Source organism: Sorghum bicolor, chromosome 4 (genome assembly GCF_000003195.3).
Source record: "Sorghum bicolor cultivar BTx623 chromosome 4, Sorghum_bicolor_NCBIv3, whole genome shotgun sequence".
Lineage (NCBI taxonomy): Eukaryota > Viridiplantae > Streptophyta > Magnoliopsida > Poales > Poaceae > Sorghum > Sorghum bicolor.
Window position 1 is genome coordinate 14,353,363 of NC_012873.2, and position 17,362 is coordinate 14,370,724.

The 17,362-nt window shown below is 41.8% G+C and overlaps 1 protein-coding gene across 1 annotated transcript; it reads right to left on the reverse strand.

The window, feature by feature from the left end:
- Positions 427 to 12,728, reverse strand: LOC8059105 (galactoside 2-alpha-L-fucosyltransferase). Its single transcript, XM_002453643.2, has 2 exons — positions 12,219 to 12,728; positions 427 to 2,067 (listed from the first exon to the last, which is right to left on the reverse strand). Exons 1-2 carry the CDS (start codon positions 12,571 to 12,573, stop codon positions 575 to 577), a joined length of 1,848 nt encoding a protein of 615 aa, XP_002453688.2. The 5' UTR covers positions 12,574 to 12,728; the 3' UTR covers positions 427 to 574.

Consider the following 17,362-nt stretch of genomic DNA (forward strand, 5'->3'; position numbering starts at 1 on the left):
GATCATGGCGCTAAATTTACTCATCGGTTCTCATAATAGCAACACAAAGTGGGGTCAGGTGCCTCACCGTGCGGAAAGGTGCAGTATGGAGCGGACTTTGCCGGGGAGGGAACAAGGGCCGAGGAAGGGAACCACACTGGGCCGAGTTGCTTCACTGAGAGAGGGGAATAGGGTGGCGACGCGAAAGAGAGTTGGGACAAAAAATGCACGAGAGTGAGTGGAGGGGGGATTCATTGGAAGAAGTATATATGTGTTCTCTACACACCCCTGAGAGATGTGGCAGAGGAAGAAGACTTAGAGACCTTCATAAAGTATGAATTCGAGTTGGGCTCCATTAATTTTTTTATCTAACACTAGAAAATTAGAATAGAGTCCCTTTTGGACATGCTCTAATAAAATTAGTTGAGGATCCTTCCCCTCTGCCAATTTAAAAAGTTTCTATCAATTAATTAAGCTTTTAAGTTGAACTTATCTATGCATAATCAAATGGAAAAGGCGTATCGTTCAGAACAAGGAACAAAGCAAAGCTAGGACAGGTTTGTTCAAAGGCCTACGGCGCCTATTTGACAATATGCTACCATTGATGGTCACTGCTTTGATTGACAAGCTTTATGCCCCAGCTGACGTCCACGCAGCGCCTGATGTAGGGCGTCACCTTGTCCAGATCCACGTCCCTCCTCACCGTGCAGTTATAGTATGACGGCGAGTGGAAGCACGGCTCGACGGAGAGCGCGCGCTGGCATGGCGGTTCTGGCGCCGCCTGACCCTCCGTCCACTCCTCGAACGGGGACGGCCTCGACATGACCCACGGCTGCAGCCCGCCCAGGCCCTGCGCGACGTACCCAAACGTGGAGAAGCCACTGGTGACAAGCACGTCGCACATGCTGAGCAGGTACATCTCGCTCAGCGCCTTGACGTCGTGCGCTTCGTCACGCCACCGCTGCCGCCCCTCGTGGCTCGGCTGGTGCACGCCGCCGGCGAGTCTGCCATTGTACTCATCCTTGAGCCTCTCGTAGTACCACGGGCTCAGCGACGCCACAAGGACACCGTGGGACGACGACGTGCCGCTGCCATTATTTGTAGTTGTCTCTGGGAGCAGCTTCTCATTGCGGACGCAGGACAGGAGCTGGTCCAGGATTTGCTGCTGCGGCTGGTTCTCCTGGAACACCCTGATCTGGATGCCGACGAGGCGGCCGGCGCCTGCGAGGTTGGCGCTGTAGTAGCTCGTGACAGAGCGCCAGACGGCGTTGCTGGGGTGGAAAAGGTACCGACCCAGGTGGTAGAACGCGGCGTCTTTCTCCGGGAACATGGCCTCGAGCTCTCCGACGAACGGCGGCGTGAGGAACAGCCCCGGAACCATGTAGCCATCCGCCCTCATGAGCAGCCACGGCACTCCGCGGAGGAGCCGCTGGTGCTCCCCGCAGTAGAAGAGCTTGTCGTGGAAGCCGTACTCGCCAGCGAGGTGGAGATACACATACGACGGCGGGTGCGGTGGAGACAGCCAGGACATGTTCCCGTCGGCGGACACGCCGGCGGCGCCTCTCTGCAGCATGTTCCCCAGGCTCTCCTTGCTGTCCCCGTCGTAATCGTCGAGCTTCCTGAACGGGGAGAACCAACCAGGGCGCGGCAGCAGCCATGTCGCGCCTGGGAAGGGTTCGCAGAAGAGATCGGCCACATCATCCTTGCCTCCGTTGAGGAGGAGGACGCGCTCTGTAAGCACCGCGTAGAGGAAGGCCGACGCGACGGCGAGCATCCGGTTGCCGAGACCTCGGAAGCTGATATTCACGAGGTACCGGCATTCATCGTCGTCCTCGACGACGGCAGCGTTGGATTCAAGCCGCCGGAGTGCCTTCTTGTACGCGGCCGTGCCGGGGCCGCATCGCTTTTGGAGGGCTTCTTGCTTCCGCAGCTTGGCGAGGAGGTAGGGTGATGGCTTATGCGACGATTTCTTGTGGTAGCCGGCGAACTCATATCGACTCCGGCACGACCGGTAGCCGAACTCAGCCGTGAGAAGGCCGTCGAGGAGATGGTCGGAGGTGAGGTTAAATGGAGTTTTGTCTTCAAAACCTGATTCGTCGTCGTCGCACATAAAGAAAAATTAGAACATAACAAAAATCACTAGCTAGGCTTGATTAGCTAGCTCGACTTGGCGACTATGCGCATGCAGAGGAAATGAACTATTTTCTAATTATTGTATTTCAGTTTTCAAGCATGTTTAGTTTAAAGTAAAGTGATACTCCATCGGCTCTAAAAGAAGAAGTTTTAGATTAGTGCTTACTGCTCAATAATGCAAAACTATCAATATAAACATTACCTTTATTTATTGATAATAATACGATCAGCGCTCATCAAGAAACAAAACCTGCTAACTAAAAGAAATCTAGAGCTAAAACATCATATTTTTGAGACATTTTTTTAATAAATTCTAAAACGTTATGTTTTCTAGGAATATTTTTTATTAATTATGTGTAATACAAAGATACGCAAAACGTAAATTTCCAAAATTAAAGCTTGTATGTAATCTACCCTTTGATCCCAATATATGGAATGTTCTTCCTCATCAACTTGGATGGCTTCGCGACAGTGTGGTCAGTATCACTACTACAGAATGAGGCATTGGTCGATGCCCAAAATGGCCAAAAACCTCGGCCTTTTTGCAGCCCGGGGTTAAAGACCCCTTTAGCACCGGTTCGTGTTACAAACCGGTGCTAAAGGGTCCTGCCCAACGGCTACTGACATGTGCTGTCGGGGCAGGGACCCTTTAGCACCGGTTTTTAACAAGAACCGGTGCTAAAGGGGTCCCTTTAGCACCGGCCAGAGCCACGGGCCGAGGCAAACCCTTTAGCACCGGTTTGTGTTACAAACCGGTGCTAAAAGGTAAGCCTTTAGCACCGGTTTTTGCTCGGAACCGGTACTAAAGGTCCGGTTTATAGGCCGGCTCCCTCCTCCCCTCTGCCCATTTGAAACCGAGAGCACCATTGTTGTTCTTGGAGCTTCTTCTTGCTTGTTCTTCATTTGTTCTTCATCTCCAACGCCCATCGTTGATCTTCTTCGACTCCGTCATCGTCTCTTCGTGCTTGGAGGTGACTAACTTCAGCCTTTTTTGTCTTTTTCATGTTGTTTTTGGCTTGTGATGTTCCCATCATTTTTTAGCTCAAATCCACTTTGTTATTTTGAATCATTCACATGAATTAGTATCCATATATATATATATATCATATTTCATGGTTAACCTAGTTTTAATGTATTTTGCAAGAATGAATTATAGTATATTTTTATGATCATAGAAAGTAGTATAGTTCAAATTAATTGGTTTGTTAATATCACTTGATTTATTTTTATTACTACATATAATGTCCATTGTATCATACATGTTTACTAGTAAATGTGGAATTTATAATTGTTTTAAAATTGAGTATGGATAGTAGATGGCAACCGTGACCGGGTCTTCAGTCTCTCAACGGGTTCAAAAGCGATACCGTCCGAAACTCCCTCTCATTACTTGTGGCAAGTGTGGGCAGAAGATTTTGATGGAGTACGAAGTGTCGAAAGAGGGAGTAAACAAGGGTCGTATATTCTACAAGTGTCCAGATCGTAATGTGAGTTATTTCCAGACATTTGCTTATATATATGCATATTTTTTTAAATGATATTAATTAAACTTTTGATTCTCTCTTTTAATTTCAGTGGGACGGTACCGGCGGATGTACAGGTTGGTACTGGGAGGAAGAATACATTGAACACATTAAGAAATCTTTTGCACAGGTGGTTGAGGCTGAAGGTGGTGAGGCAGTGAGCCGACGAAAGGAGTTCAATGATGTTGATCAAGCGAATGATCTATCTATTATAGTTGGGATCGGACGCGAACTAATTATGTTGCTTAAGTGCATTTTAGTTTTGTTTTTTTTAATGCTAGTTGCGATTGTATTTGTTGTAGCCAAGCTTTCGTAAATTAATCAACTATGTATCTTAGACATGTTGTGCAATAAGATGAGAAACTATATGTGTGCATGGTTTTCATAATATATATGTTATCTTTAATGCAGATGGTAACACGTAATTGGATGTATAATGCCGATCGGCGCTCCGAAGAGTTCATTAATGGCGTGCACTATTTCTTAAGTGTGGCCGAGTCAAATAAGAGGGACGGTTTCATGTGCTGTCCATGTGCCGTGTGCAAGAATTTGACGGAATATTCTAACTCAAGAACTCTTCATTCACACTTATTAAAGTCTGGTTTCGTACCAAACTATATTTGTTGGACCAAACATGGAGAAAGCGGGATTATAATGGATGAAGGTGAAGAAGAAGAAGAAGAATTGGACCATGCCAATATTATTGCTCAGTACGGTGGCTTCAATGATGTTGCAATGGGGGGAGATAATGAAGAAGAGGTGGCGGCAGAAGATGATCGGGGCGATGATGCTTTTGGTGATGCCATCCGTGATGCACAAAGAGAATGTGAAAGTGATAAAGAGAAAGCCAAGTTCGAGCGCATGCTAGAGGACCACAGGAAATCGCTATATCCCACCGCTGAAGAGGGGCAAAAAAAGCTGGGTACCACACTAGAATTGCTGCAATGGAAGGCAAAGAATGGTACATCTGACAAGGCATTTGGGCAGTTATTGAAGATCATAAAAAAGATGCTTCCGAAAGGCAACGAATTGCCCACCACTACGTATGAAGCAAAACAGGTTGTCTGCCCTTTGGGATTAGAAATCCAGAAGATACACGCATGTCCTAATGACTGCATCCTCTACCGTGGGGAGGAATACGAGAATTTGGATGCATGTCCAGTATGTAAGGCATCATGGTATAAGATTAGACGAGATGATCCTGGCGATGTTGAGGGTGAAGAACGTCATAGGAAGAAAATTCCAGCCAAGGTTATGTGGTATGCTCCTATAATACCACGATTAAAACGTCTGTTCAGAAATAAGGACAATGCAAAGTTGTTGCGGTGGCATAAAGAAGACCGTAAGATAGAAGTGGAGAGCGATAGACAGAGAATTCCCAGATTTTGCAAATGATGCTAGAAACTTGCGGTTCGCCTTAAGTACAGATGGTATGAATCCTTTCGGTGAGCAGAGCAGTAGTCACAGCACTTGGCCAGTTACTCTATGTATCTACAACCTTCCTCCATGGCTATGCATGAAGCGGAAGTTTATTATGATGCCGGTGCTTATCCAAGGACCGAAGCAACCTGGCAATGACATAGATGTCTACCTTAGGCCATTAGTTGAGGAACTTCAACTTTTATGGAGCAAACCAGGAGTTCGCGTGTGGGATGAGTACAAACAAGAGCACTTTGACCTGCGAGCATTGCTGTTTGTAACAATCAATGATTGGCCAGCTCTGAGTAATCTTTCAGGCCAGTCAAACAAGGGATATAATGCATGCACACATTGTTATGAAGACCTTGACTGTGTATTTTTGAAAAAATGTCGAAAGGTCGTGTACCTTGGCCACCGTCGGTTTCTTCCTGTGAACCACCCAGTACGAAAGAAAGGCAAGCATTTTAAAGGCAAGGCAGACCACCGGACCAAACCTCTCAATCGAACCGGGCATGATGTACTCGAAATGGTCAAGGATATAAAAGTAGTATTTGGAAAGGGACGAGGCAGCGAACCTATTCCCAAGGATGCTAAGGGACACGTACCCATGTGGAAGAAGAAATCCATATTTTGGGAGCTACCTTACTGGAATGTCCTAGAGGTCCGCAACGCGATCGACGTGATGCACCTGACAAAGAATCTTTGTGTGAACTACTACAGAATGAGGCATTGGTCGATGCCCGAAATGGCCAAAAACCTCGGCCTTTTTGCGGCCCGGGGTTAAAGACCCCTTTAGCACCGGTTCGTGTTACAAACCGGTGCTAAAGGGTCCTGCCCAACGGCTACTGACATGTGCTGTCGGGGCAGGAACCCTTTAGCACCGGTTTTTAACAAGAACCGGTGCTAAAGGGGGTCCCACAGCTCGGAGAAGTATCAAAACCGGTGCCCCCTTTGATTGTGCCAAATCAATACGGCTCAAATGAAGACTTGATGCCAAAGAAATCCTTAGCGTTGTCTGAGCTAGACTCGCTTGAGCGTTACTTTGGACAGAGCGGTTTAAATATGGAAGAAATTGCCGCCATTCTTGGATGCCAAACATTTGAAAAAGCCGAGGTAGTTGATCAATGGAGGGCAAGATATGAACCGGGCAGGAGTTTATTCGATCCTAAGCGTTTACACGAGCTCGGCACACAAATGTTTGCAATAAACAAATGGTGCATTGAGGCGTCTAAAAGGGGAGATAATTGGATTTCTGTTCGTATTAGACAACATCACTACTTCCGTGGAGATGACCTCATATACGTGCAGTTCGAAGAATTGCACCAATTATGCCACCTCGACGCTCTTGACAAATCTCTTGTCAGCTGCTTTTGTCTGTAAGTATTTTTTTCTTTTTATTATACTTCTAACTTCTTTAATTACATGTATATAATCCTTACACACTTAGGATTTGCATGTATATATGCAGGCACCAAATGAGAGAGCTCAGAATGAGAAATGACAATAGTATTGGGTTCGTTGACCCTTATATTGTTTTCAAGGCTCCGCAGGCAGTGTGGACAGCAGATCATGAGACAGAAGTCTGCACCAATCTTATGAGGTACTTTGTGAACCAAAAAGAAAAACAAAAAATACTCTTCCCCTTCAACTTCGAGTGAGTTATATAGTTATTAAGTGTATGCATATTTTATTTTACATTATAGGACTGACTATATATATATGTGTGTGTAAACAGCTTTCACTAGATACTCATGGTCATTGAAATTCCCAAGAACCGGTTGATAATCTTTGACTCAATGAGAAAACCACAAGAAAATTATCAACAAATGGTAAACATTATTCAAAGGTACGTAATGTCGATCTCAGCTACAAAAATATCATAATATGACTCTGTAATTATTAGTTCACAATATACAATGGCTGTGTATAGGGTTTGGGAAAGATTCATTGACCGTGAACATCTCAGTGGATGTAAAGCGCCGCTTAACATAATACATCCACAAGTAAGTTCTACTAGCTAACAAAATTTCGCTAACTTTTAGCCTTCTTATTGTCGTGGTCGTGAATATTTTTATATATATATCGTACAGTGGTGTTTAAGACAAGAAGGGGAGAACAATCTATGTGCATATTACGTGTGCAAATTCATGATGGCACAAGTCAATCAAACACCCACAGAGACGCTCAGAGTACGTTACATGTCTCTTTTCATTATCTCCTGAATTATATTGAATAACTTAGATAACTAATACCTTTTTTATTTATTTCAAATTAAAGACGGAATGGCTGAGGGAAAAGGTCCTACAACAAGACCGAATCAAAGCTATCCAAGAGACGATAGCAGGATTTCTCCGCGACCAAGTGATCAATCCAAACGGCGAGTTTCACTTCAACGGCAACGAAACTCTTATTCCAAACAACGATGATCATTTGTATCGTTTGTAGACATTGGGAGAAAAAACTCTATGTATATATGTGTTACGAATTTTGTACATATAAAACTATATATATATATATAAAGCTTTTTACATATCTATTTAATTTTTGATGTGGTCTATTTATTTTATTATAGGCAAAGCTTAATTATTAAGCTAAGCCTATAATTTTCATTTATATATGCTTAATATGCGTGTAATATAAATATAATATTGTATCAGCAAAACATGTATTGAAAAACCTATTATTATATATTATATATAAACAATAAACAGAACCGAAGAAGTGAACCAAAAAAAAAAGAAAAAGAAACCCTTTAACACCGGTTGGTAATACCAACCGGTGTTAAAGGGTCCTGCAACGTGGCAGTCCTCGCAGGACCCTTTAACACCGGTTGGTGTTACCAACCGGTGTTAAAGGGGGGTGCTTTAGCCCCGGTTTCCCGAACCGGGACTAAAGGGTGGGCCTTTAGTCCCGGAAGGGCAGCACCGGCTCGGGAACCGGGGCAACAGGCCCTTCCCGACCGGTACTAATGCCTGAACGTGTGGCAGTGTATCCTAACTACTCCATGACCAACTTAGTGACTTATTATCGCCACTGCTAAATTGCTCACCAGAAGTCTAAAGATGATGAGTGCTTCTCCTCCGGCTTATCTACGAATCCCGGTAGCATTAACGTGAAATGGACATGTATCCTCCACCCAGACAAAGGATGGTGCAATGATAGACTATTCTACAGTACTAAAATCACAACCGGAACCAGCTTCTTTCAGTGATGTGAGGTTCTCTTAGTATTTAGCATTTTACATTTAGTATGAGCTTTCTTGTACGGGGGTTTTCTTATGTGCTAAGACTGGTGTAGTATATATTCTTATTACTACTTAAAACAAAATCCACCATTTTAGTAGTAAGTGAACCTCCGTTTGGTACTGTTTCGTTCAGGTTCCTGCCTAGGAATCTAAGGCCTTGTTTAGATTCAAAAACTTTTTGAATTTTGACACTGTAACACTTTCGTTTTTATTTGACAAACATTATCCAATCATGAAGCAACTAAGCTTAAAAGATTCGTCTCGTGATTTACAGGTAAACTATGCAATTAGTTATTTTTTATTTATATTTAATGCTTTATGCATGTGCTGTAAGATTCGATGTGATAGGGAATCTTGTAAAGTTTTGGATTTTTGGGTGCCACAAGGCTTAATTATGCTCCTTTCAGTTTGGTTCGCCTAGTCCGTAATGGATAACAATGTGAACCATTAATACGGACCATGGAATGCAGACATTGTTCACCGTCTCCAGCAGCCCTGTTTAGATTGGAGATGAAAATTTTTTGGATGTCACATCGCATATGTCGGAAGGATGTCGGGAGGGGTTTTTAGAAACTAATAAAAAAACAAATTACATAGCTCGACAGGAAACTGCAAGACAAATCTATTAAGTATAATTAATCTATCATTAGCACATGTGGGTTACTGTAGCACTTAAGGCTAATCATGGAGTAACTAGGTTTAAAAGATTCGTCTCGCGATTTTCAACCAAACTGTGTAATTAGTTTATTTTTTATGTACATTTAATGTTCAATGCATGTGTCCAAAGATTCGATGGGATGGATGAAAAAATTTTGGGTGGGAAACTAAACAGGGCCATCCGGTTGCCCGCTCCTTTTCACGACTAAAATCAACCAGTTTTCCTAGAGTTTTTTATTTTCCTAGGCCTTGTTTAGTTCCCAAAAATTAAACTAACTAAAAATTTTCAAAATCCCTGTCACATCGAATCTTGCGCCACATGCATGAAATATTATATATAGATGAAAACAAAAACTAATTGCACAGGTTGACTGTAAATCATGAGATGAATCTTTTGAGCTTAGTCGTTAATCCACGATTGGACAATATTTGTCAAATAAAAACGAAAATGCTACAGTAGCCCAAAGCAAATAAATTTTAGAACTAAACAAGGCCTTAAAGAAATCATAGGGAAAAAATCTCTAGGTGAAGTTTCCTACGGTTATTAATCTCTAGGGAAAGTTTATTTCCCTATTGTTGAATTAAAAATCCTAGGGCACTTCTTCTTTCTCGTCAAAATCGTCCCTAGTGCTTTTCCTAAAAAAAAAGTTCTAGGGAAAATATTTCCCTACTGTTTTTAGGTGTTTCCCTAGGGTTCTAACTCTAGGAAAAACTAGTGTATTCTAGTAGTGTTTGCGTGTTCACGGAAACAAATAAATTAACAGTTTCCATTACCTGAAATTAGTAGCGCTATGACATCATCCCATTTATATGTTACGTTTACATCGTTGAAACCAAACAGCACCTAATTCATTCTAAAAGAGAAAATATTTGTGTTTTTTTAGAACGGAGATATATAGCATGCGTCAATATTTGTCGACATTAAAGTCATCTCATAACCATATACTCTGGACACATCAAATCACCTGCTCTCTCTATCCACAAAAGAATGCAATTCTTATATTTCGAGAAGTCAAAGTGATTTAACTTTGACAAAAATTATTATATAAAAAAGTATTAACAAATAATATAAATAATATTAAATTAGTTATAGAATATATTTTTATAATAAATTTATTTAAAGATATAAATACAAATACTATGTACTATAAAATTGATCGAACTTGACATATTTGACTAGCACGGTTTTTTTTGTTTTGTAAACGGAGGGCGGAGTACCCCTCTCTCTCTCTCTGCAACTAGCGAGTGCAGCGTCTTCGATGTAACATCACATTGCGTCCGCACTAATGGGCACATGCATATCACCTTCATCTACCTTTTCTGTAGTGCCGTATTGTTCACGTTCGTATCCTCCACCACACGATTTCCCGCGACAATTTTGTACAGGTTCATTTGAATAGCGTTCATATTATTAACTTGTACTTGCTTCAAAGTAAATGGCACATATATAAACAAATTATATTGGTTTTGAAGTGGTCGGACGACCCACGTTTCAATCAAATATATAAAGTAGCAAACTCATCATAGATCAATTGTGGTTTGCTACGGTGGAACATGTTCATCTGAGTTTAAATCCTTAACTTGGCACATGTATTCGTATTTTTCTAGCATTTATTTCATGTTTTGAAGTAACGGTATTATGCTTCCAGTGAAAGAAGACGACGTCCCATCGATACAAAGATGATGTAGTGGTATTAGGTTTGGGACTCTCGAAACCTAGAGGAAGGCCTCAAACTGTCACGTCTTAGCCAAGTGCAAGAATGGCGCTAAGCAAGAGATAGACACCTCTTAGTCTCGTTCTTCACAAAGGAAGGAGGATGTTGGTGGCGGGCTATAGCAATCTGATGTACATGTGAACCCTTAGTTGTTTAATCTATAAGAAATTGGTATGGAATTCACCTTTCTTGTCTTCTCCCATTAATTGAATCATTTTTTATTTTGTGAATTTCGACACTCTTTTCTTGGTGATTTTTTTTGAGTTGTATAGATCTAAGTTCTTGAGTGTTTTGGAGGTGATTCTTAGGACCAACGGCCATGATGGAATATTAGACCTCACTACCTAATATTCCCCATGTTTTGTTCTCAAAATCCCTATTTTCTTCACCTCAAGTCCACATCTTGTAATTTCTTTGCGCTAGTGTTCACCTATATAAACACGTCTAAAACGACTGTTACACGCGTCTAATTGGGCTTACATATGTGCCGACAGAAAATTTTGATGCTATTTAAACAATGTCTATATGACTCTGTGTACGACTGTATGTATAATTATCTATTGTCTATGTCAAATTGTATAACTATATTCACGCCTCAAATTGCACTTAAAATTTCATACTGCTATATAGTGCAAATCATTTAAACCGTTTAGTAATATGTGATTGGACGTGCTCTAGCTGGACACACCACTCTAGAAAATTAAATGTTGTTCCCAATAATATATACGTAATACTAATTTCTCGTGTGCTCGACGTACGTCCACTAATAAATAGCCAATAGGATTTAAATAAGCTACTCAATTCTCTAATATCCATGATTCATCTTTACTTCCCACTTGTCATATGAAGACACCACACCCTTCCAATGCAAAATTCAGTAGAGGTGAAGTGCGTTGAATTTTCTTCATAAAACTCCGCCGGTTTCCTTGTCTCATATTCCATATAGTGCCAGATCTCTTGGAAGTCTTAGGTGGCATATTCCTGATCAGCATGAGAATCGAGATACCACGCGCGTGGAGTATTCATCGGCGATGGGTGCCAAATTCGGCCGGCCTCACACACTAATTAATATGGTTCACGGGTGTTGCGTTACACTAGCAAGTTTCAAATTTTGACATGAATACATATAGCAAGCCCAATTAGTACTATGAAAAGCATATATTAGTGGTTCGGTTTTATCGGTTCTCTTGTTCTCTCTCGTACGTACACAATATGCACACACTTACATCTATCGATCGAACGTTACACACAACAGGCTTAGCTTAATTATAGCTAGCCGCGCGACCTCTTTTAGCATAGACACACTTCTAATTAATCATCACAGCCGTCTATCCATGCCCACGCGTGATCTTAATAACCGAGTTAATTTAATTGTGTGTAAAAACGTGCATGCATGCTCGGACGGAATATATTAGAGGGGAAATAATTATTGAAAATGGATATATTTTACATAAGATATACTAGGATGTAATTACGTATATCGATCATATGCGTGCTGTGGCATGCATAAATCCAAATTAAATCGTTAGATACGGATGACATACACACCTTGTAAGAGCAACGAGTGCAGCATCCCGTCAGGTGAGCTCCAGCCGGCGAATAGAACGACGATGACGGTCGCCCCGGCGAAGATGGCCAGCAGGGCCCTCCTCCTCGTAGCGTTGGAGGAGCACCTGTGCAGCCGCGGCCACCACCACCTCCTCCTCCAAAAGGCCTCGTCCACCTCCAGGCCGGGTGCCGCCGTCGACGTCGACATCGGCGGCGGCGGCCAGTCGTACTGGTGTGTCTTCTCTGGGTGGTATCCCCGCCGGGAAGTGGAGCTGCTACGACCCTTCACGTCGTCATCGACCATATGCTCTCTAGCTAGATAGCTTTGCTCTCTTTTGTTTGTATGCATGTACATATATATATCTTGAGCCTGCCTAAGTTGAGAAACTGGAGAAGCTGGCTTGAAATGGAGTTAAGAGAAAGCATGAATGGTATCCTGGAGGAACGACGACCACTGCAAGGTGTGGCGAAGGTACGGTGCCGTGGGGATCGGAAAGTGACATCTATCTATCGTCGGCTGGACTGAGTCGCCCGGCCGGGCGACGACCAGACTCGAGACGAGAGATGAGGCTCGGGTTTTAGGTTATATAAAAAACTAACAACTTTTCGAGATTGTTACATCGAATCTTGCGGCACATGCATTGAGCATTAAATATAGATGAAAATAAAAACTAATTACACAGTTTGTCTGTAAATCACGAGACGAATCTTTTAAGCCTAGTTGCTCTATAATTAGACAATGTTTGTTAAATAAAAACGAAAGTGCTACAATATCAAAATTCAAAAAAAATCGGATCTAAACAAGACCTAATTCACCACCACATGGAGATTGGAGGACAAGTTCTGGGTCTTGGCCTTGACGAGTGCGTGCGTACGGGACTTTATTACATCAACTGTACAGGCGGCGGCCGGGCGGACGACAATTTCGTTCCTGTGTCTGTGTGGTGCGGGTTGACGGATTCCGTGGGCTCCAATTTTGGACTTGGTACACCCACCGGCTGGCCACTACCACCACGTATACAGTCCATATGCACATGCACATGCACATGGTCGATCGATCTCCATGGAGACCACCGTGGCCATGCATGCATGCACAGCCCCGGAGTGACTGGCTAGGGCACAGCCACATATAGTATATAGGTTGTTGGTTGATGGCCTGCAATCAGCTTCCCGAATGAATTGAATCCACTGCTGCTGACGGTTGCCGGCCGGCCGGCAGAATCGAGAGGCTATTCAAGGGATAAGACCTTGTTTAGATGCGAAAAAATTTTAGATTTCGGTATTTTAGCACTTTCGTTTGTTTGTGGCAAATATTGTTCAATCATGGACTAACTAGGATTAAAAGATTCGTCTCGCGATTTATAGGTAAACTGTGCAATTAGTTTTTATTTTTGTCTATATTTAATGCTTAATGCATGTACCGAAAGATTTGATATGACGGAAATTTTTAAAAACTTTTTGATTTTTAGGGTGAAGTAAACAAGGCCTAAGTATGACGACGACCACGCATCGTGCGTGCGCCGTGCGGGACTTTTACGTCCAATCCGACGGATGATTATTCCGATCCCCACTGCTGACGAGGGTCGCCGGCTCGAGATTCCGTGGGAGTGAAGCTTCTTCATTGGTACCGAGAATGACTATCTGACCACCACGGCACTGCCAATTTTGTGAGTTAAACAGGCGCGGCGGTTGGTTTTGGTAAATGATAAAACCCATGCATGTGCTAACATATTGTTCTAAGTCTTCATGAGATAAGAAAAAAGTATATTTCAACATGGTGATGGTAATGGTGGAACCAAGATGATCAAATGCCACTACCGGACATCTAGGCTTTGTCGAGTGTCTCTAGCACTCGGCAAAGGCCTAAATACACTCGGCAAAATCTTTACCGAGTGCCACACTCGATAAAGAGCACACGACAAATTTCTGGTCGGCAAAGGGGTTTTTGCCGAGTGTTTTTTATCGGACACTCGGTAAAGGTTTTGCCGAGTGCCTGACACTCGGCAAAGATAAAAACCCAAAAAATAGGAATTTTTTTTTTTTGGGAAGGGAGGGCTACCATCTGCCAACGCCCGTTCGCTATTTTGACTTTTTTGCGCAAAATTCACAACTATGTTGTTGGTGGTATTTCAAACCTAAAACCTCCCTCTCATGCACCTTATTACTACTTAAGCACAGCAGCACACCATCACCTGTGTTTATAATGCATTTCGGTTCGTCATATATTATACCAAATCATATGTAAATTGATTATTTGATCCTCTAAACGATTTTAAATAAAAAAGTTGTCAACAACAAAGTTTCATAACTTTTCGAGATCTATAATTTTCATTTAGAAATTTTCTCCATCCGATATCGTTTACAAAATTTGAATTTCAAATTTGAGAAATTTAAACGTAGTTCTCATGACAAGATGATTTCAAATAAAAAAGTTATCAACTACAAAGTTTTATAACTTTTTGAGACCTACAAAGTTTGTTTAGGGAGTTTTTTTATCCGGGATAATTTTAGAAAAACAAAATTAAAAATTTTCAAATAAAGATGTAGTTTTGCATGACAAGATGATTTCAAATCAAAAAGTTATCAACTAAAAAGTTTCATAACTTTTTGAGACTTACAAAGTTTATTTAGAGAGTTTTTTTATCTGAGGTCATTTCGAAAAATCGAATTTAAAAATTTTCAAATAAAGACACAATTTTGAATAACAAGATAAACTCAAACGAAAAAATTGTCTACTATAAAATTTCATAACTTGTCAAGATCTACAAAGTTTATTTTTATTGTTTGGTCATTTATTCATCTGACATGGTAATTCTAATATTTTTCATAAATCTTACATATCTCTCTTGTAGTTCCTAGAACTATAAGAGAGGTAAAGTTTATGAACAAATTTATTTTTATTTTGTCAAATGAAGAAATGGCCAACATAAATATTGTAGATCTTGAGAAGTTATACAACTTTGTAGTTTAAAACTTTTTTTATTTCAATTTGTTTAAGGCTTCAAATTTTGATTTGAATTTTTCTTTGCCGTGTGTTTTTTTGCCGAGTGTTTTTTTGGCACTCGGCAAAGAGCTTCTTTACCGAGTGTCCCAAAAAAACACTTGGTAAACCACTATACACTTGGCAAAGAGCCGGATTCTGGTAGTGTGCTTGGGCTTCAAAAGAAGAATGAAAAAAATAAAAAGCTTAAGGCAAAGTTATAATTGGTTATGAGCTTTTTGGTTTGCATTCAAGACACCATAGAGGGTGTGCGAGTGATTTAGGATTAAAATGTGGTTGTCAAAGTGCTACTCTCATTGCATATGCATTAGGATCTAGTGAGAGTGCTAACTCTTTTAAGAAAATGCTAACACTTGCACATGGTGACTTACACATGGTGGTGTTGGTACATTTGCAAAGAAGATGGAGTTTGAGATGCAGACAGGGTTTGAGATCCACTGCGCGAGAGGTGAATTTGAAGAGGTGGCAAAGTCACGAGCATCAAACGCTACGCAGTGTCACATTAGACCCTAGGGGCACATCCAACGCGTGATGGGTGCTTTGGCCCAATGCAGTTTGTTGCACCAACGCATTCGATGCTACACAGTGACACCAGCAGGGTCGCAAGCAAGGTGTTCATACATGTGTGCATCAGGCGTTGTCTTCATTAGATGGCTACCTTCTTGACGTGTTAAAAGCCCTAGTTTGGTTTTGGATAATTGATGAAACTCTAGTACTAACCTCTATGCTAAGTGTGTGTAGACTTAAAGAGGTTGGTACATGCCAAGTGATGGAGCAAGTGATGATCATGGTGATGATGGTGATGACCACTAGATGATCAAGTACTCAACTTGGAAAAGAAGAAAGAGAAAAACAAAACCCTATGGAGATCAAGGGAAAGGTATTGCTTAGGGTTTTAGTTTTGGTGATCAAGATACCATAGAGGGTGCGATCACATTTAAGATAGTCGTACTATAAAGAACAAAATTCTTTGGCTAAGCGGTTATCAAGTGCCACTAGGTGTCATTGTTCATGTGCATGCTTTTAGAACCTAGTGAGCTAACTTAACTCCTTCGAAGAAAATGATTGTGAAAATGCTATCACACTTGCACTTGTTGGTACACACATGGTGGTGTAACACACTCGCAAGCTCGGTGGGATTCGGCACTTTTGAGAAAATGAAGTGCATATTTTCTATTGCACCGGTGAAAAGTTTAGAGAAGTGGTGAAAGGTCCTAATATGGCTAGAGGGGGGTGAATAGCCTATTTAAAAATTCTACAAAAACTCACTAGAGCAAGTGGTTAGTAAATAACAAAGCGTAGCTTTTTGCTCTAGCTCTAATGGGTTGTTTGCAAGCCACCTATCCAACGATTCTAGTTGATATGATCACTAGGCACATAAGAGCTATGTCACTACTTACACTAGAGAGCTATCTAAAGTTTCTATACAAGTAAGCAACTCTAGTTTGCGGGAATGTAAGAGAGACGGTTTGATCTTTATACCGCCGCGTAGATGAGATGAACCAATCAATAATATGAAGTCCAATCACCAGGAAAAATCCAATGAACAAACACAATGGAGACAAACAATTTTTCTCCCGAGGTTCACGTGCTTGCCGGCATGCTACGTCCCCGTTGTGTCGACCAACACTTGGTGGTTCGGTGGCTAAGAGGTGTAGCACGAACCTCGTCCTCACTAGGACAGCACAAGAACCTACCCACAAGTGAGGTAACTCAATGACACGAGCAATCCACTAGAGTTACCTTTCGGCTCTCCACCAGGGAAGGCACAAACCCCTCACAATCACCGGGAGATGGCCATGAACAATCACCAACTCGTGCCAGTCCTCCTCCACCGCTCCAAGCCATCTAGATGGCGGCAACCACCAAGAGTAATAAGAAAACCGCAGCTAGAATGATCCCCAAGCGCCACTAGATGCAATCACTCAAGAAAATGCACTTGGAATCACTCCCAATCTCACAAAGATGTTTAATCTATGAAGGAGATGAGTGGGAGATATTTGCTTAGGCTTGTTGACGGTCCTTAAGTATCAAAATTAATTATCAAATAAACAAAGAAAAGGATTCAAATGAAATCAACATCCAGACTTAGGGTTTTATCTGACAGAATTCTAAGAGTTTTGGTGTTTGTCTATTTCTGCAG

Bases quoted from the DNA above. Each gene is read 5' to 3' on its own strand.
- LOC8059105 (XM_002453643.2), bottom strand. From the start codon at position 12,573: ATGTACATGCATACAAACAAAAGAGAGCAAAGCTATCTAGCTAGAGAG. The intron at 2,068-12,218 runs GTGTGTATGTCA...ACGACGAATCAG, and splicing joins GCACTCGTTGCTCTTACAAG to GTTTTGAAGACAAAACTCCA.